The sequence below is a fragment of the Stenella coeruleoalba genome (assembly GCF_951394435.1).
Source record: "Stenella coeruleoalba genome assembly, chromosome: 7".
Classification (NCBI taxonomy): Eukaryota; Metazoa; Chordata; class Mammalia; order Artiodactyla; family Delphinidae; genus Stenella; species Stenella coeruleoalba.
Genome location: NC_137153.1, coordinates 58759354 through 58780607, shown reverse-complemented (window position 1 = coordinate 58780607; position 21254 = coordinate 58759354). Strand labels below are relative to the sequence as shown.

General features: G+C 38.2%; 1 protein-coding gene across 4 annotated transcripts in view; it reads right to left on the bottom strand.

The window, feature by feature from the left end:
* TTC39B (tetratricopeptide repeat domain 39B) overlaps window positions 1-21254 on the bottom strand; it is a 136872-nt gene that overhangs the window by 9924 nt on the left and 105694 nt on the right. For 3 of the 4 annotated variants that reach the window (XM_079926358.1, XM_079926357.1, XM_079926356.1), the window contains exons 10-18: window positions 20671-20736; window positions 19016-19124; window positions 18381-18448; window positions 18236-18295; window positions 16629-16790; window positions 15289-15380; window positions 10250-10376; window positions 7073-7181; window positions 3400-3486 (exon numbers count right to left, since the gene is read on the bottom strand). In XM_079926358.1, coding sequence (XP_079782484.1) covers window positions 3400-3486; window positions 7073-7181; window positions 10250-10376; window positions 15289-15380; window positions 16629-16790; window positions 18236-18295; window positions 18381-18448; window positions 19016-19124; window positions 20671-20736 — 880 coding nt within the window. The remainder of the gene's footprint in view (window positions 1-3399; window positions 3487-7072; window positions 7182-10249; window positions 10377-15288; window positions 15381-16628; window positions 16791-18235; window positions 18296-18380; window positions 18449-19015; window positions 19125-20670; window positions 20737-21254) is intronic. The other variant, XM_079926355.1, reaches the window with a different exon arrangement.

Sequence of the window (21254 nt, the reverse complement as noted above, 5' to 3'; positions counted from 1 at the left end):
TCACTAAGAAAATTACAAACGTCAATGCCACATTACCTTCCCTATTAAAATCCATTCCCCCTCTGCCTCAAAAAAATCTATTCATGCTTCTAATCATGGATGCTCATTGAAATATCCATTCAAGAAGTAATATCTTTCCAGGCCTAGAACCAAACCCTTATGGTCCATACTGGATGCTAAGTTTTAGTATCACTTTTGTGCATTCTATTGAGTTCTATGTCACATTTTATGACAGTTTGTCTTATCTCACCGTTTTGGTGCTCAGTGAAGGACAATTTTGCTGAGGAACACCATGGAAAGTTGAAGTACCATTAAAACACACAACTTTTATTTAGATCATGACTTAGGGATATGGAAAATGGATTCAAAAATACCATGTTCCTCCAAAAACCTTAGAAAGTAAAACCATTATTTCCTCAGACCACTACCTGTCAGATGATTATTTTCCCTTAAAATATGAAGGCTTTATCATGACTATCAACCTCATGGGAGACTCATGGGAGAGTTCATGGATGAACATTTCAACACATGGTTTCCATTTTACACCCCAAGAAAATTACACAATAATGCTGCCAAAGCACACTTGCATCACAAAAGATCTGCTGAACTTAAAACAGAGGGTAGGCTTAGGGAAAAGGAAATCTGAAGCCCAAGCTACAAAATATGTACATTGAACTTTTCAGAAGCTAGTTGACATGCACCAAAGGAAAAATGTGAAAATGGATTTAGAGGTGAAGAGCCAGAAAGTAACACTTTCCCTTTTATGTAACTCTTATTATGCTTGCTACATAAGTTCACCAAGCAAATTAGTTATAACAAATAGTTAAAGTAGAACTACTGAATCAACTTCTGGCTACATGTGGAAGTTAGTCAGATTTCGAGTGAAGCACTATTGGAATTAGTAGCAAATACTGACTCCAGGCACACTACCAAGTTCTTTTCTGTCTTTAAACAGTATTCCTCCTTTTGTATCTCTGACCAGCCTTTCATAACTGTGGCATCGTCAGAGGAGAACACCAATTATATCCTCTACCATCTTTTACTTTAGAGACACTTAACAAAGGTATGAGAAGCCAAAATACATTCATTTCCTAATAATGTGTGTGTGGCGAGGGTGGGTAGGGGGGAAGGAGGTGTTTAGTGGAGGCTGAAGTCACCTCAGCTTTACCACTTCACTCCATTCTCCAATTGTGGATTTTTTCCCTCACTCTGAAGGATAAGAGCTTAATTACTAAAAGATCCTAAGGGGGTAGGGGTATAGAATCAGGTAATCATCTTGCGTAAAACCGTGGACCTAGAAGAGATCATCATAAATTTCATGTGCAACATCTAGCAAAAGTGATGTTCAGAAAAGAAACCAGTTTTTTGTTTGGTTTTTTTTTTTACCCAGCAGGAAGACACACAAAGACAAGTTTGTACAAAGTACAATGTGTCTGTCTGTCTGAGCTCTTCTCCCCCACCAGTCCTGCTTAAATATCTCTCAAAGTCTATCATCTCAATATGTCATTAAAAGAGAAAGGAATGGATGGAGACAACAGCCTGATTTTCTAAACCTCTATTGCATTTTACATGCGTAGTCTGATACAAATATTACTCCTTTATTTTTTTCCCCCACCAATGTAGGGGCAAAATAAATTTAGAGGGAAAGGGTGAAGAGCCTGCTTAAACAGAGGAAAACTCAACAGTCCCTCAGGACTTCTTGACAGTGTGGGTGCTCTGTATCCGAGGGCTTCACATCCGCAAATTCAACCAACCAGATTAGAGCTACATTTAGGACCCACGGTTGATGGAATCCACAGATGCGGAAACTGCAGATACAGAGGGTGGACTATGGAACCTGAGCATCCAAGGATTTTGGTACCCACGGTGGGTCCTGGAACCGATTCCACGCAGAAACTGAGGTACGACTGTATACAAAGCCCTTACTCCCTGGTGGTACATAATAGTCTATACTACAAAGGATAGACATTCAAACAATAGAATTTATTCTACTGCACCAAAATCCTTATCTTTGTAGTAAAACAGAAGAAGCAAGCTAGCCTGCTTTTCTGGGGGAAAAATACCCTACAAATGTTTTAACTTAATAAAAAGAGGTTTTTCTTTACCTCCCAGTTTTCACATACCCACTTATTTTAAAACATATTCATTTTTCCATCTGATTTGTGAATATGTGGGGTTTAATCACAGATAATTCCCTTAATGACAGGAACAATGCTTTCTCTGCCTGTCACAATGCTATACCTAGTATGGAAAATCTAAGAGTGTTCAAAGGAACAAATTAATGAAGAGTGGCCAAATTGATTCAACAAAAATAAACACTAGTAAATTTGTTCAAAAGCCCAAATACAGTTTACTGAAGTACATTTTGTGAAATCTCATTTTTTGAAGTAAACATTTATGGAGTTTCATCTAAATTACATTTCAAAATGATGGGGCTCTATGTTGAGTTTCCACTCAAATCAAAGTAAGTATTTTTCCTTTTTGAAATTATTCCATATTAAAAAGAGTAAAAATAAAATCACCTCACACCCATTAGGATGGCTATTACCAACCAACCAACCAACAAACAAAACAAATTTTTAAAAAAATAGAAAATTACAAGCATTGGCAAGGATGTAGAGAAAATGAAACCCTGTGCATTGTTGGTAGGAATGTACAATGGTGCAGGCACTAGAGAAAAGAGGATGACAATTCCTCAAAAAATTAAAAATAGAAATGCTGTATGATCCAGCAATTGCACTTTAGGGCATATATCTAAAGGAACTGAAAGCAGGGTCTCAAAACAATATTTGCATACCCATATTCATAGACGTATTTATTATTCACAGTTGTCAAAAGTGGAAGCAACCAAATATACATTGATGGATGAATAGATAAACAAACTGTGGTATAAACATTCAAGGGAATATTATGCAGCCTTAAAAAGGAAGGCAATTCGGACATGTGCTACAACATGGATGTACCTGGAGGACATTAGGATAAGGGAAATAAGGCAGCCACAAAAAGAAAAATACTGTGTGATTCCACTTACACGAAGTCTCTAGAATAGTCAAATTCATAGTAACAAAAAGTAGAATGGTGATTGCCCACAGCTGTGGGGAGGGGGAAATGGGGAGTTATTGTTTAATGGGTATGAAAAAGTTCTCAAAACTGGTTGCACAACCAAGTGAATATACTTAGCACTACTGTACCATACAGTTTAAAAAATGGTTAATATGGTAAATTTTATATTATGTGCATTTTTCTACAATTAAAAATTTTAAAGAATTGTAAAAAATGTAAGGAGGCTTATCATAATTCTATATTAGTAGAAACTATGCAGAAAATGTTAGTGATGGAACATCTAGGACACAGACAAAGAAAGTCTGAAATGTCCATATAGTCTGTACTTATACATACGTTGTTTTGGTTCTTTGTTAAATAGTACAAACTTTGAGTTCCTCCTTTGGGTCCCAGTTTCTTGAGCCTTCTCATCCACTTGTTTCCCTGGTACCCAGAAATCAAAGGGAATTATCAGTCCATGAAGATGAATACCTCAATATTTTGGCTACTCTACCTAACCTCCAGATCAAAATGAGCTGAAGTGTTATAACTTTTCTGTAAAAGGGGAAGGAAAAAGAAGGGAAAGGAAACCATCATTCTGTTATTTAAAATGATGCCTTTAATATGGGAAGGTGACATACTCCCCCTTCATCAACAGATGAGCTTTTCGTACTACTGTTTTTCAAGAGTGGAGTAGAATATTCCACTCACCTGGTATCCCTGTGATCACCTGCTTGTATTTGCAAGAAGGCTAATGGGGAGGTGGGGAGGGCGGTGGTCTGTGGCCTCAGAACAGCATTGCTCTTAGTTCCATTTCATTCTTTATCTATCCAGCCTGAAACCTTGAGCTTGTTAGCAGATAAGCCCACTGATTCAGCTTTCATTCTTTTCTATTTCTTCTCCTTATTGGTGGGAATCTAAAGCTACAATTATTTTAAATATGGAAGGCAGCCTAAATGCCCAACAATTCTGAAAGAGTTGATTAAATTATGATATATTATCTCCATGGAATGCCATGAAGCTTTTGAAATTATTATAAGCGTTACTTAGCAACAGTTAAAACATTTATGATAAACTACCATATGATCCAGCAATCCCACTTCTGCATATTTATCTGAAAAACAAATACTAACTTGAAAAGATATATACACGCTCATGTTCATTGCAGCATTATTACAACAGCCAAGCATGGAAACAACCTAAATGTCCATCAATGGATGAATGGATAAAGAAAATGTGTTATATATATATATATATATATATATATATATATATATAATAGGACATTCAGCCATAAGAAAGAATCAAATTTTGCCGTTTGCAACAACAGGAAGGACCTTGAGGATATTATGCTAAGCGAACAAAAGTCAGACAGAGAAAGACAATCACCATATGATCTCACTTCTATGTGAAATCCAAAAAAAAAAGGAAAAAACCTCATAGATACAGGTAACAGATTGGTTGCCAGGGGCGAGGGGTTGAGGGGTGGGTGAAATATATGAAGAGGTCAAAAGGTACAAACTCCCAGTTATAAAATAAGTTAAGTCATGGAGATGTAGTATATAGCATGGTGACTGTAGTTAATACTGTATTGCATATCTGAAAGTTGCTGAGAGAGTAGATCTTAAAAGTGCTGAAGACAAGAAAAAAAATTTTGTAACGATGTACGGTGACAGATATTAACTAGACTTACTGTGGTGATCATTTTACAATGTATACAAATATCAAATCATTATGCTGTACACCTGAAATTAATAGTGTTATATGTCAATTATATCTCAATGGGAAAAAAAAGTTTACGATATAATAAATGAAAAAAACTAGGCTAGAGTATGTCCAGGTACACTATGATTGTAACTATAAAAAGAAAGCTAGGATGGGGCTTCCCTGGCGGCATAGTGGTTAAGAATCCACCACCGTAACTAGAGAAAGCCTGAGCGCAGCAACGAAGACCCAATGCAGCCAAAAATAAAATAAATAAATTAAAAAAAAAATAAAGCTAGGATGGTATACACAGAAATTCTAAATTAATTGTGCATAGCAGGAAAAACATGGGTGACTTTTTTCACCTACATGTGTAACAGGGAAGAGCTAAAACGGACTCCCCATTGGATCTGTTTCTTTGACTTTAACCTTTGCTTTTCGTTGCTTTTGTTATTATAATCATACATAATGGCCTGCCTCAGGGAACCCTGCCCACCTGTGACTGGCTGCAAGAAAAAAGAAACTAACACATCCCCAGGCTGGTCATTCCAGGAGTTTTGCAAAACTGGTGGCCCTTTTACTTGACTTCCTCACCACCTCTCCCTCTCTGATTCTATAAAAGAAACCGGCATCCAGACCCCGATAAGATAGTTTTTCAGAGACACTAGTCTGCCATCTTCTCGGTCTGCTGGCTTTCCGAATGAAGTCATATTCCTTGCCTCAGCACCTCGTCTCTGATTCATTGGCCTGTCGTGTGGCGAGCAGAGTGAGCTTGGACTCAGTAACACATCTATCAAATGTAATTACGTGTTTAATTTTTTAAAAGTAATTGTAAAGAGAAATGTCATTAAACATTTCAGCCCCATACTGTGGTTGAAATAAAAAATGATCCACTGTGTAGCACAGGGAACTCTGCTCAGTGCTCTGTGGTAACCAAAATGGGAAGGAAAACCAAAAAAGAGGGGATATATGTATATGTATAGCTGATTCACTTTGCTGTAGAGCAGCACAAACTAACACAACATTGTAAAGCAATTATACTACCCCCAAAAATTAAATAAATAAATAATCCAAATGAGGTGCTCATCCCTGGAGTCAGTCAATCATTTCATCACCCATGTGGGGAGTATACTGCATATGGAGCTGGTACTCCTTCGGTGCCCATTTTCTTCCAGCTAAGAAAAATTAGTTACCTGTTAGAATTTTTCCTGGCTATTCTTGAATTTTTATGCCCTTTACAATGTTTATCCTCCCAGCAATTTTTGCCTTACTTCTGTGATTAGAACATTCCAGAGGATAAGACCATTATCTTGGAATAATACCTAAATGATTTGGGTGTTGATAAGGAATACAACAAAAGCTATCACTTATGGTATTGTTTAGCAAAAGTTAAAGCCTCTATTTATGACAGAGAACTAGAAAATGTCAGAGCAAGAAAACCCTGGGTATCATCTGGTCCAACACCACACCCATTTTAAAAGAAATCGGAGGCCCTCCTGGGTATGGGATGAGGTATGCTTCCCAGAGCCTCACAGCTGCAGGATTGGAACTATAAGACCAGACCAGCTGCTTTTCCTCCTACTATGCCAGCAGCTTCCAGTAAATAGAGCTTCCAGTACACTGGAAAGGGACCTCCAGTACAACCCAAGTAATGAGTAAGAAAATCAAATTGTGACAAGATTTCAACTTGAAAACAAACAATTCTCTGTGTCTGTAAAAACACAGTAGTCATTAGAGAGCAAAAATGAGGCACGGAAAGAAACACAACCAACTAAACCAGTATACGTTTCCCTTGAGCTGCTCTAAAACTCAACTCTCTTCTTCATCTTTTTATTTTGTAACAGCCTTAAGATAAAACTCCCATAACATACAATTCACCCCTTTAAAGTATGCAATTCACTGGCTGTGAGTATATTACAGAGGTGTGAACCATCACCAGAATCAATTTTAAAATATTTTCATCACCCCAAAAACAAATGCCATAACCTTTAGCTTTCACACACCCCCAGTTCTCCACCCCTAGGCAACCACTCATCTGCTTTCTGTCTTTACAGACTGATCTATCCTCCATATTTTATGTAAATTATCTCTCTCACTCGGTTTTCTTTTGCAGCTGGCTTCTTTCACTGAGCCTAACGTCCCCAAGGCTCATCCATGTTGTATCAGGTATCTTTTCTCCATCTTGATTGCAATCGCCCAGACACACCTCGGCTCAAGCTCTTTTGTCCTCATCATGCACACAGATTAACGCGGGCATATGTGCACTGGGAAAGGACGGGAGAGGGGCAACGGTAAAGATTTCCAGGCTCTTACGTTCCATACTTACTTTCACTTTGTAGATCCGCCTCAGCCTTTTCAACAGTCACCAACAGACTTTCAGAAAGATCTTTTCTTCTGCTCAATAGTGGAAAACCATTCCAAACATACATCATTTCCTAACGAGGAAAAATGAGAAACCATTCGCAATTATGTGAGGTTATTCAATGTTCTTTACAACAACAAAACTACATATGTGTGTTTTGCCTCAGTTGCTAGTGATCTCAAGACAACATTTAGAGATCATTTTCCTTAGCTTTCCTCATTTGGAATTTAGTGATTAAATTTCCACTTTTCTCACTTTATTTAATGCTTTTTGCCTTTTATACTGCGAAGTATTCTATATATATATATATATATATATATATATAGTATATTGTGTTTTTACTGAAAAATTAATTTACTCGTTCATTTAACAAGTATTTATTAAGCACCTACTGGTATCCAATCCTTTTGGAAGATAATGGATTACAGATACAGAAATACATATAATATTTTAAAATGATACTATGAACAATTCTATTTAATATAGATTTTTGCTGTTACTCTTAAGTAAAGGGAAACATTTTTCAATATCTGCCAATTGTTTATATAAAATGTCTCCAAGGACATCACTGAAAATGAACATAGGAAATATTTTACCTGGCTCAGGTTCTTTTATACCATTAAAAACATGTGACAGTCCGGTAATGCAATCCAATATGCAGAAAATGCATTCATTTAAAGGCCATACGGCAGAATGACAGCCCCTAAAAATGTAAACTAATGATTTCTCATTGCAAATTATACTTAATAGGCAAACAGATGAGAATTTTTTTTTTTTTGGACCAAAAGCAAATGTGCTCTTGCTTGAAAATATTTTTCTAATCTTCCTGGTAGTGCAGTTCATATTTTGAAAGGTATGAAATAACCAGGGTAATTAGAATCTTCTTGGAAATAAATGAATGTTAAAATATTATAGAGATATTGTTTGAACAGCCTCTTACAGGGAAGCAGTAGAAATGAGGGAAATCCATTGGAGTGGCAGCAGTCATCTTTACATTATGGTACTGAAAACTAAGATAACAACACCACCTTTTGTTTTACATCTAGCTTCTTATTGCTAATAGAGTAAGAGTTCAATTCAATAACTAACCGAACATTTATTTTAACTGATGATGATGTTTTTAAATTTTGCTTTTATCGAAGGAATATTTTGTCAGAAGAAGGAATGCTCATACCTGACCTTGCCATTTTATGACATATAGGATTTTGGTAAAATTCCTAGTCACCACAAATTCAAGCCAATTCTATACCCTTAGCCGTGGAGAAATAAGTGCTCTGAGTTAACCTTCCTTAAGACCCTTAGTGATCAGAGCAAGCTATACATCATCAGCTCAGATATGATTACAGAGTGATCATATATTTTTTTATTAAATTTATCTATTTATCTATGCATTTATTTATTTATGGCTGCATTGGGTCTTCGTTGCTGCGGGCAGGCTTTCTCTAGTTGTGGCGAGCGGGGGCTACTCTTCATTGCGGTGCGCGGGCTTCTCAGTGCGGTGGCTTCTCTTGTTGTGGAGCACAGGTTCTAGGCGCACGGGCTTCAGTAGTTCTGGCTCACGGGCTCTAGGCCTGCGGGCTTCAGTAGTTGTGGTGCACGGGCTTAGTTGCTCCACAGCATGTGGGATCTTCCCGGAACAGGGCTCGAACCCGTGTCCTCTGCATTGGCAGGCAGATTCTTAACGACTGCGCCACCAGGGAAGTCCCCAGAGTGGTCATATTTTTATCTCATTCCATCACAGGCACAGAACAACCCAGTCTGAGGGTGGTGTTCTCCGAGACTAAGTTGGGAAAACCTCAGTCAAGGTACTAGGTGCAGGCTAGCTCCCAACTGATGCCTGTGAGGGGCTGCAGTTTTCTTTCTCACAGAATATTTAAAGAGCTTCTATATCAATGATAAAATTATAAAAAACCGATGAAAATAGGGAAGTATACGAACAACAATTCACAAAACAAGAAATAAAAATGAACAAGCATGTGAAAAGATGCTCAACTGCACATTTAAACAGTAAAACACTGTTGGTAGGAATTTAAATTGGTACAGCCTTTCTGGAGGGCAAACTGGCAATGTCAAAGTATTAAATGCATATGCCCTTCAACTCAGAATTCCATTTCTAGACATCTCTCCAAGACAATTTTATGCCCATGTATAAAAAAAAGAGAGATATGAAAGAATATTAATTGTAGCTTGTTTGTAGTAGTAAAAACTGGAAACTACATAACTGTTAAAGGGGGATAACTGAATAAACTCTGGAATCAAAAAAAGAAAATCATGAACCCCCAAAGGAGGATAGCAGGTGTCAGCTTGCACTAAACAGCTCTCCTGTGCTATGTGACTACCTACGCAGAACTAAAGCCCCAAAGAGTCATCATAATTTGATATATTTAGTACTTTAAAAAAAGTCTTCATTAAGACAATTTAAGTTGAAATTATGCTTTTCACAAAGTCTAGCCTAAATGGCATACCGATCAAGAATGTGAGCTCTAGCACTGGGCTAGAGCACAGCAGCCACCAGCCACTTATGGCTCTGGAGCAATGTGACTGGTTCAAACTTAGTTCAAACTAAGCATAGAACACACACCAGATTTCAATGGATGAGTACAATATGAAAGAATGAGAAATCTCATTAATAAGTTTTTAGAGATTACATGCTCAAATGACAAAATGTTGCATAAACTGGGTTAAACCAATACTCTTAAAATGATTATCATGTGTCCTTTTATTTTTCAATTTTTTACCGTTTGATTTTTAGTGTGGCTACTAGAAAAGGTACGGTTACATATGTGGCTTGCATTATAATTCAACTCAATTTCAATTAAGTCAACTCACCCTGTCTCTGCCTGAATTTCCTTACTTGTCAAATGAGGCTACAAAGAGAAACTCCCCTCATACAGTTACTATAAGAATTAAATGATATATTTTATAAATAGCCTTTATCAAAATTCCTAGAACATACCAATCAGTCAAAAAACATCTGCTATACTTTTTATTATTCATTAATAATTTATTTATAAATGTTCACCTTACAAACACAATGTTTTTTAATTGAGCAAACTTCACAACAAAAGTTAGATGTTCTCCTTGCCACTGTGAATAATTTATTTCTAGGATGCAAACAGTAAATAAAATAAAGGCAGATACCAGGGCAGGCAAGACGAGCTTCACGGGTGCGGGCAACGAGGGAGAGTAACGTCGAGCCTTCCTCACAGCAAACTTCTCCGTAGGGATCGATTTCCCAGCAATTCTCTGCTTCAAGCCATCCACCTGTCTGTGAAAAGCCCCAGCCCCAGCGAAAGGTCATTAAGAACACATACATTATTTACACCTGTCCTTGTCACGCTGTGCTCCCCAGACCAGTAGCATCAGCATCACCTGGAAACCTGTTGGAAATGCAAATTTGCAGGCTCCACCCCAGACCTATTAAATCAGCAGCTCCAGAGCCGGGGCCCAGCAATCTGGATTTCAGTGAGTCCTCCAGAGGATTCTGATGCACGCACAAGTTTGAGAACAACTGATTGACACGTATTTCTTTCTAGTTAACTTAGCAAGTGTCTTAGCCTATCAAACAAAGTCAAGGAAATCTAGATATAAAATTGGCAATTTCCATAAGTAAGCAGGAAAAAGTCCAAAGTATTTACATTGTGGATACTTGTGAGAGAGGCAATAGCGTATACTGGTACATCTCCTATTCCTTTCTGCAAGTATGACACAGATCTGTAAAGTAATGTGGCTCAAAAGATAGCCGTCAATTCACGTATAATTTGAGAAAATGTTTCCAAAGCATAGGTGATTTTGAAAATAATCAACTAAGAACATATACCATGTTTACAACCTTTCTCTCAAAATTCTAAGAAATTCCAATTATAAAATTCACAAGCACATAAAATTGAGAATAGGATGATGAGACTACATGTTCCTAGGGCACTTTTCTTATACATAACTTGGCGAATGCACCAAACACGTTGCCAAGAAGAAATTTAGGGAAATATCCAGCTATACTGAAAGAAAAAGATGCAATAAGAGGAAAAAACATTCCAGTATGAAGACAAGCTTGTGTTACATTCTTTCTGGGCACAATTTGGGAATATGGATTTTTTTAATTGAGGTGTAATAGACATATGACATTATGTTATTTTCAGGTGTACGAAGGGCTATGGCTTTTAAACCAGAATGCCCATCATTACTGTGAATTAACATCAGTGGAAGAGGCAGTGGAAATGCGAGGTGGGAGTTGAGGGAAGGGGTCAGAAGCATGCAGTGGACATGAAACCTTGTCATTTAAGGATCACAGAGTCTGTATGAAGAGAACATTCATTTTGGGGACTCTCCTCTCATTATCCCAACAAATTAGATGCTATCACACATGCAGCAGACCTCAAGCTTTCTCCTGAAAATAACATTTGTTACATATTTCAAAGAAATTATTTTGATATGGAGAAAATTTACTTTGAAGTACAGGAAGTATGGATGTAAAAGGTCCCAATGTACCTTAATATTCCATTCCATTTGTTGCTTGTGTGAAATGAGGCAATACATTCTACCAGTAAGAGGTGGCATTAATCTACATGGCTTCCACTAATGTTGATTCTATTAGTATACATGGTCCTATTGCTAAAAAGAGCTTCTCTAAAAGCATGAAAAAGTAGTCCTGGTCATACCTTCAAATTTGTTCTGACAAATTTGTCAGAGGGTTCAGCCAGGCCATTATTTCTCATAATGTGGTCACACACTATAGTATTCCACTCAAAAGTGTTTGTCACTGGGCTTCCCTGGTGGCGCAGTGGTTAAGCATCTGCCTGCCAATGCAGGGGACACGGGTTCGAGCCCTGGTCCAGGAAGATCCCACATGCCGCGGAGCAACTAAGCCCGTGCGCCACAACTACTGAGCCTGCGCTCTAGAGCCCGTGAGCCACAACTACTGAGCCCATGTGCCACAACTACTGAAGCCCGTGCGCCTAGAACTCGTGCTCCGCAACAAGAGAAGCCACCGCAATGAGAAGCCCGCGCACCGCAACGAAGAGTAGCCCCCGCTCGCCGCAACTAGAGAAAGCCCGTGAGCAGCAACGAAGACCCAACACAGCCAAAAATAAATAAATAAATATTTTTTAAAAAGTGTCATCAGTTATGTTTGAAGAACGCAGCTGGGCTTCTCCGTTCCTTAACTTCCTCATCTCCAGCGGTCACCTCCTCCTTTCCACCACAGCCACCCACCCCTACAGTCACACCTTAGACCACTTCATCACCTGTGGCTTTTCGACCTCAAAGTACAAATTCAAGCACACCACCCTTTGAACACCACTCTCCTCATTCTACCTTGGCTGTTCTACTAAGACTTTCAGTCCTCTTGCCTTTCAACTTTCTCCCAGCTCAGCAGTCTCTTTCTTTCCCCGTCCCTCCATCCTCCTGCTTAGACGGCCAGGCAGGCAATCTTTACTGCATACTCCCTTGCTAATGCCTAGTCGTTGCACTCATCCGGATGAAGCTCAGTATCCATCCTCCCTGCACCGGCACTGAGAACAAGTTGGTATCACTGTAAATTCATCAACACCAACCTCGAACGAGCCCTGGCACCGCCTGCCGTTCCCCCTCCTGTGTTTCTCTCATCACCTCACTGTCCCACCCTCTACAGCAATGATTTCCAATATTCTTCATCCTCCTCACACCTCCATCCCACTCCTTTCTCTTTCACTCTCAACAGACAGCCCTGCCTCCTACTTCATAAAGAAAAACAGAAGCTGTGAGGGAGGAAGCCCTCCATCTCACACTACCACCCATGAGCTTGCATGCCTCCGCACCTGTTCTGGACTTCTTCCCTCCCATACAATAAAGGACCTGGTCCTCCCTCTAGATAAAGCCATCAGTGCTTTGTATTCTATCTCCTCTTGCATTCTCAAGAGCCTTGCAAATATCAGTTATCCCATTTCTCGCTTATACCATTTCTCGCTTATATGTCTAACTTCTCTTTCTCCAAAGGATCCTTCCCAGTGGTTTTTGAGAATGATCAGATCTCTCCCATTAAGATATTCTTTGATAATACATCTCCCTCCAACTCTCTCTCTGTTTCTTCCACTTCATAGTCAAAGTTATCCAGGGATGTTATTTATGCTCAACTCTCTTCATTTCTTTGTATCTCATTCACTCTTTAGCCAATCTCAGTCTGGTTTCTACCTCTGTTCTATTAACTTACCAACTCCCACTCGGGATACCAATGAGCTCTGTGTCCCTAAAACACATTTTATCTTATTTTTTTTTTAAGCCTACAGCACATGGTAGTCCCAGGCGCTCTCCCATCCAGGTATGAACCAGCACCGAGCCTGCTTAGCTTCCAAAATCAGACAAGATCGGGCGCACTCAGGGTGGTACGGCTGGAGACTCTGTCTTATTTTTTAAAGGAATTCTGTGTTCTATGAGACATATTTTGAGCAATCCTGGACGTTCATTTTCCTTAGACCTATATATAAAATGTAGCATCACGTCCTGACCAATATCAGCTTTGTCTTAGTTCTTTTAATGTGCAGTGCTCCTTCCTGCAACAGCATCCTCTCATATGCTGTTCCTGAAACAGCATCCTCTCGTATGCTGTTCCTGAAACAGCATCCTCTCGTATGCTGTTCCTGAAACAGCATCCTCTCGTATGCTGTTCCTGAAACAGCATCCTCTCGTATGCTGTTCCTGAAACAGCATCCTCTCGTATGCTGTTCCTGAAACAGCATCCTCTCGTATGCTGTTCCTGAAACAGCATCCTCTCGTATGCTGTTCCTGAAACAGCATCCTCTCAAATGCTGTTCCCTTGGTCTGAAACTGTTATCACTACAACTCCCCACTGCCTCAGCAGCTCCCAAGCCACCTTCAGACCTCATCTCAACTATCATTCCCTCTGTGCTCTTATCCATACCTCTCCTCCCACCGGGGAATGGAGGGACAGTGGGTCGTGTTGGCGATGCAAGTGTTATAGGTTTCTGCCTTGCTAACTGGTAGTCCCAGTCACTGAGATAGGAAAGAACACCAGGTTTGCTAGGGAAGACTGGATGTGGTGAGTTTTAAATGCTTTGACATATCTAAGTGAAGGTGGTAAACGGGAGCTAGATATATGGGTCTGGAGCTCAGTCACAAGGTGTGTACTAGGGATTTCAATTTGGCTTGAATCAGATTTCCTAAGGTTGAGGTTCTAAGACTGACCTTTGAAATCAAAAGCATCAACTTTTAATAGATGGAAGTAGGATGAGCTTACAAAGATACCAAGAAGGAATGGTGAGACAAGCAGGAGGAGAAAAATCAGTCATGTGTTATAATTTTGCATTTACTGGGTGATTATTTCACTGATATCTAGTTCCACTACAAGATTATGAACTGCACAAGGACAGGATCCATGCCTGTTAATTCAGCACTTAACACAGTCGTCTTCATACAGTAGGTGCTCAACATAAAGGTTACAGATGAATGGATGGATGGATGGATGGATGGACGGACACTGGTCTAAACAAAGTTAAACAGATTACTTCACAGTAGAGCTTCTCAGAATCTTTGGCACACTAATGAAAACTAAGGGTATATTATATTGTGTTATATTCTTAAGTTTTTCTGATCACAAAATACCTTTGATTTATAACAGTAAACATCTTTAGCTAACAATACCATTTTAGGAAACTGTGTTCAAAATGCAGTAGCAAAGCCCCAATTACAAAACAAAAAAACATGTGTTCTCAAGATTCCCAATTACACTGGCATATCTGCAAAGTCTTGCTAAAAGGATGACATTTTGACCCTTAGTTAAATATATATATATATATATATATATATATATATATATATTTTTTTTTTTTTTTTTTTTTTTTTTACGGTACGCGGGCCTCTCACTGCTGTGGCTTTTCCCGTTGCGGAGCACAGGCTCCGGACTCGCAGGCCCAGCGGCCATGGCTCACGGGCCCAGCCGCTCCGCGGCATGTGGGATCTTCCCGGACCGGGGCACGAACCCATGTCCCCTGCATCGGCAGGCGGACTCTCAACCACTGCGCCACCAGGGAAGCCCTAAATATATTTTTTAAGAGTTTCTGTATCAAATCAGATAAATTAAAGAAATATGAAGGTGAAGCATGGAAGAGCACTAAGGGAAAAAGAAAGTATTTGTGTGTTCCTCTATTCATTCAGGATCTTTGTTATAGAAATAGTGTTTTGCTTACCTAAATAAAGTTACCACATCCTCTTTAGTTGCTACTACATCTTCCTCTGGAAGCATACTCAAAATTGCAGCTTTTAAGAACACATATGTTGCCTTGAGGAAAAGAAAAGCAGCTAGTCAGAGAGCATCCTGGGTACATGACATTGCTATCTTGCAAATCAGGAAAGACCTACAAATCTTCCAGATATAATATTTAAGAGGTATCAAATATATTAAAAAAAAGGAAATGAAGTCTTATATCACCTGTTCCAAATGAGATCAAAACTTTTCACCTAATTTTGGCCATTTTCCTATTATACAACTGTAACGTTCATGGATGAGAAAATGGACAAAATGAAAAAGAGATCATTATCTCATTCCTCCCAACTTTTCACAAATGGATCAGAATTTTTTTAGAACTCTTTTTAATTAATTAATTTATTTATTTGCAGTACGTGGGCCTCTCACTGTTGTGGCCTCTCCCGTTGGGGAGCACAGGCTCCGGACGCGCAGGCTCAGCGGCCATGGCTCACGGGCCCAGCCGCTCTGCGGCATGTAGGATCTTCCCGGACTGGGGCACGAACCCATGTCCCCTGCATCGGCAGGCGGACTCTCAACCACTGCGCCACCAGGGAAGCCCTGTATTTTATTTATTTTATAGCTAGCAGTTTGTACCTCTTAATCTCCTTCCCCTAACTTGCCACACCTGTTGGAATGGCTATCATCAAAAAGACAACAAATAATAAACGTTGATGAGATTGTGGAGAAAAGGGAACCCTATATACTGTTGGTAGGAATGTAAATTGGTACAGCCACTATGGAAAACAGAATGAAGTTCTTCAAAAAATTAAAATAGAACTACCATATGATCCAGCATTTCCATTCCTGGGTATATATCCAAAGAGAAACGAAAACACTAATTCAAAAAGATATGTACATCATAACGTTAATAGCAGCATTATTTACAAAAGCCAAGACATGGAAGCAACCTAAGTGTGCAGCAACGGATGAATGGATAAAGAATTAATTTTGATTATTATGAAAAGCCTTGTTATCAGGGTATCAAAAAGTCTACAAACAATTATCAATACTTGATATCTAATACTTTTTATATATAAGTACAGTTCATCTTCACAGATAAAGCCTCTCTGTTGAAAAAGACTATTTGGATGGCTTTTAAAGCACGTAGTGCTGAGGACAGTGGTTACAAACAGCAGGTACTTAATGTCCACTTCGTCCTCTGATGGATCTCTAAGTTGAGAAAACAGTGTCAATATCATACTATGGAAGAAACAGTCCTAGATGAAAATCATCCTGTACACTTATGAGCAAACAGATGACATTAATGAAACTGTACTTTACCTTGGACCATTTACTCTCTTTGCAAAGCAGATCTGAATAGTAATACGCCTCCCTCCAGTTTTGTTGGAATACAAAAATCCACATCAGCTCCCAATAACAGAGATGGTGAAACTGTTTCCATTCTTCTTGAACTGAAATGCATTTTCGAAATATCTCTTGTGCCTATAAGTCAATTGCATAAAGCTGATCATCCAGATATTAGACAAGGAGATAATAACCTAATGGAAAAATACATAAAACACTTTGTACAAAAAGAGCAAAATCATCACTCATGAAACCACTCAATACGACAACACATTCCTTTCCTTACATGCAACAATACAGTTAAATTTCGCCTCTTCATGTAACTTTGTGAGAGGGCCATGGAACTTTATAATGTGGGAGTAGCAAAGTTCCTTTCTTAAGACAGACGTAAAATGCAGAAGTTCTTTAAGAAAAGATTTGACAATAAATTTAGAACTTCCAGAGAGTAAAATATACCTTAAACAAAGTTAAAGGCAATGGACAGACTGGGAGAAGATATCGCTATATGCGTAACGGGCAAAGGATCAACCCTTATACAGCAATTTTATAAAATCCTTAAAAAAAGACAAACAACTCAGTGGGAAAATTGTTTAAAGATATAAACAGGAAATTAGAGAAAAAGATAATGAGTGGCAAATATACATATGAAGAAATTTTTACACTGGAAAAGATAAATTAAAAGATTAGATTATCATTTTTCAGCCATCACATTGGCAAAAATAAAACAGATAAATAATGACCAGAGTTGCCAAAGAGCACTGAAAACAAGTATTCTCATATCTTTACAGGAGTTTAAATGGACTAGCCTTATTAGGAGGGCAAGTTGTCTGAATTTATCAAAATGCAAACATCTTTGACCTAGAAATCCTCATTATCAGAATCGATCTTATATAAATACACTTTTGCACAGAAATATACACATAATAATGTTTACAACAGCATTATGTATAGTAGCCAAATGTCTATCAATAGTGGGCTGCTTTAGTAAGTACAGTATATCCATCTCATTGAATGAAACCCAGCCATCAAAAAGAATAAGGAAGATTTAGAAATACTAACCTGGAAAGAAATCCAAGATGTATTTTAAGTAGAAAAAAATCAAATCAAGGAAAAATACATGTTTGACCCCATTTGTGTAGAAGAAAATTGTTCATGAGTATATTTATATAAAAGGCTATTCACTCTTCTTCTTCAAGGGAATTAGTGAATAATTTCCTTTGATGGGGAGCACACATGTAGTACAGTGGAGTGACCTTTATGCAGGGGCAAGATTCCAAAGCCAATATGTAATACCGAGATGGATAGTAGTCAAAGATTTTTGAAAGCCCCTTAAACTGCCCAACTGTATTTCTATATCCTACCCTGAATTGCCTCAGGTACTTTATGTGCAAATGTAGAGTATATTCAGTAGTTTACTATATATCATAGAGTACATCCACACAATTAACTTTTGGCTTTTTAATTACATATTTTCCCTTTATTTCTGTCTAGTGCATAGAGCTGGACTTGCTCATTTGGAATGGGTGCACTACGCAACTCCACCATATAGACAGCCCCCCAAATGACCCCTTCAAATAAGTTACCTCTTCCACATTTCCTTTCAGCAGCTCTATCCGGCCATGATAAAACAACATGAGGGAGCCCTGCGGAGGGAGAAACAGACTGTTCAATGGTCAACCCTGGTTGATTGATTATGGTTGAAAAAGACACATGAAATTCTAAGCGTACATTTGGAAACTGCTGTAGGTAGGGTTCAAGGAGACGCTCTGCTTCCACAACATTCACTTCTCCTGTACCTAGAAATTTAACAGGAAAAGCCTCAGTCTTCAAGAAATGTGGTTGACATGTATAACTATTTCTCCAAATTTCATTATAATATAGCAAAGACCTATTCATGGAAAACATGAAAACTGTTAATTTGTCATTTTAATATTTGGGAAATAAAAGAAGACAAGTCTCATCTATGACTTTAGTTTAAGAAAGCTCTAGGGCAAATTCTTAGGAGCAGAGGTGGTTGCCTTCAGTTCCTAATTGAAATTTCTGGTTTTAATAGCAATATTGAACTTATTTTAACCAAAAATTTAATTTTCTGCTAAAAAAAGAAATGTAATATGCTAAAAATAGATCACCTTAAACAAGCTTTATAGAATTTTTTAGCTGAGAACTGATTACAACGAATTTGATGAAAGAAACCCTCCACCCCCTCTGCCAAATGTTACTATGAGAAATGTCACAATTTTTCACTTTTGCTCAAAAAAAAGGTAAATACAGACTACGACCTCTTACTGATTTTTCTAAATTTTTACTTACTCAGATGAAAGATAATCAACTTTCAATGATGTGAAATATAATCCAGTCCTTACCAAGTATCAGGGAGATATAAGTATGAAAAGCTAGCATAGTTAAGCAGCATAGTGGAGACCTCATGCTTCTTCCTAAGGCACCTTCCCGTAACTGCAGGATGCCCAACTCCTATGGGAATTAGAGGCATTTTAGAATGAGAAGAGCATGATTGAAACATCATATTCAGAGACTTTAAAATGCTAGCTCATGGATCCCCACTCTCCAGGAAGGTGGGGTTTATTTTTCAAGAGCTTAGAATAGCAGTAGTATCTAACTAGAAGCAAATTTTACATTTTAAACTGGCATAAGACAATCTCCCAAATTCTTATATCATGTGATCTTAGGGAGAGAAAAAGGTAGAGCTCATTTCATAGAAAATGCTGTATTTCTCTTATATAAATATTAATTTATTAAAACATATTGAGGATCTAAGTACAAAATGCTACGGTGGGTATGAATATATACAGTTCTATGTCTTCAAAGATCTTTCCATCAAATAGCGAAGGTAGTACATGAACACATAATTTTACTGGAATATGGCAAGGGCCATAAGAGAGATAAGTAAATGATTCTGAAAGTTAGGAATACTTGAGCTTTGTTGGGAGAAGATAAGAGAAAGCTTTGTGGAATAGGTGACATTTATCTCAATCCTAATGGATGGAGAGGCTCTCAAGAGACATTATTTGGGAGGATGCCAGTTGGGGAGGACATCCAAAACAGACACCAGCAGAAGCATGGCAACAGAAAAGCACAGGGTCTATCTGGTGAACAACCATTTGCCCAGTTTAGCAGGAACACTAGGGAAGCAAAAAGAATGGGTAGTAGGCTAGAAGCATTGGCTAGAGTCAGATCCTAGGGCCCTTGAATCCATGCTATAGTTTGGACTTTATTCAAGGGGCAAGTTGGAGCTACTAAAGAAATAAGGTGGAAGATGAATAGTAGAGGGGAAGGGTAACGATGAAATACAGAGTCTGAATAGATAGACCATATCAGGAAGGGATCACCATAAATACATAATACTTATGGAGAACCTGGACAGTGGAATAAATAGGGAAAAAAATTACAGCTTCTTGTACCTGTTCTCATCTATTTCTCAAAACCTGCTCTCTGGACTAACAGGGACAACTTTTGCAATAAAGCAACTCTGGTAATAGCATATTGAGTGCTATGATTAATAAATGTTATACACTACAAAAACAACCACACAGAACTATAACAAACAAAACTCATGGAAAACAAATTTCCTTGCTTAGTTTTGTAGTGAAACGTGTAAAAACAAGGAAAACCAAAAGAACTGCAACTATGCTTGATCCATACGAATCATAAAATGTTAGACAGGGAAATCTAGCCTAATTTCTTGGTTTTGCAGGAAACTCGGGGGTTGCAAAAATGTTAGGGAAGCATATTTTAACCTCACATGAGTACTAAAGATCCAGCAAGCAGCAATATTAGTAAAACATAAATTTTAATCCCAGAATTTAAATAACAAAGATGAAAATTTTTAATTTTCAATAGAAAAACCATCTCTAACTCCTGGAAAATATAATCAAGACCCAATGCCTCTTCATTGTTCTGAAAACAAATTGCTAGCTATGAGGACATGTTGTATTTCCCTCATATTCAATAAATAACTTTTATTTTCCTTGTCAAAATTAAGAAAAAATTAATTTTGTACCCTATTTCCAGAAAATCCTATAAATTCTAGTAGTCTGATAATCCGTGCTGGTAAAAGGGACAGCATCTGTAAGAAAAAAATACAAGTGTACTTACTGTTAGTACATCTAACTGTAGATAAATGTTAAACTCTAACCAACTTCAAGTTTTAATGATTCAGTAATATGAAAAATTAGAACCAAGTTTAAACCACTGGACACGTCTCAATCACCACATACTGCACCTAGTATAATCATTACTTGTGACTTAATTTCATTTAGTTAAGACAATACACCTAAAAAGTTAAAAACAAAACAAAACAAAAAACCTGGCTTTTTCAGAATGCTCTAAAGAACACTTGCTCCTTTCATGTGGGTTGATAAAGTGATGAGAAGATAATCCCCAGTGTCCACCTCCAAAGTGTTTCTTTTAGCATCCTTTTCCAAAAGCAAAAGTCTGTTGTATTCTTCAGGTATGCAGGCATGACCCAGAAGTAGACACCTACAGCACTACAGCCCCTCTCTGGGACATCCCTAAAGAGTAGGATAAAGGGAAGTCCTCCCAGGGCAGAACTTTGAGCAGTGCCCTGTTTGTTCACTTTGCCTG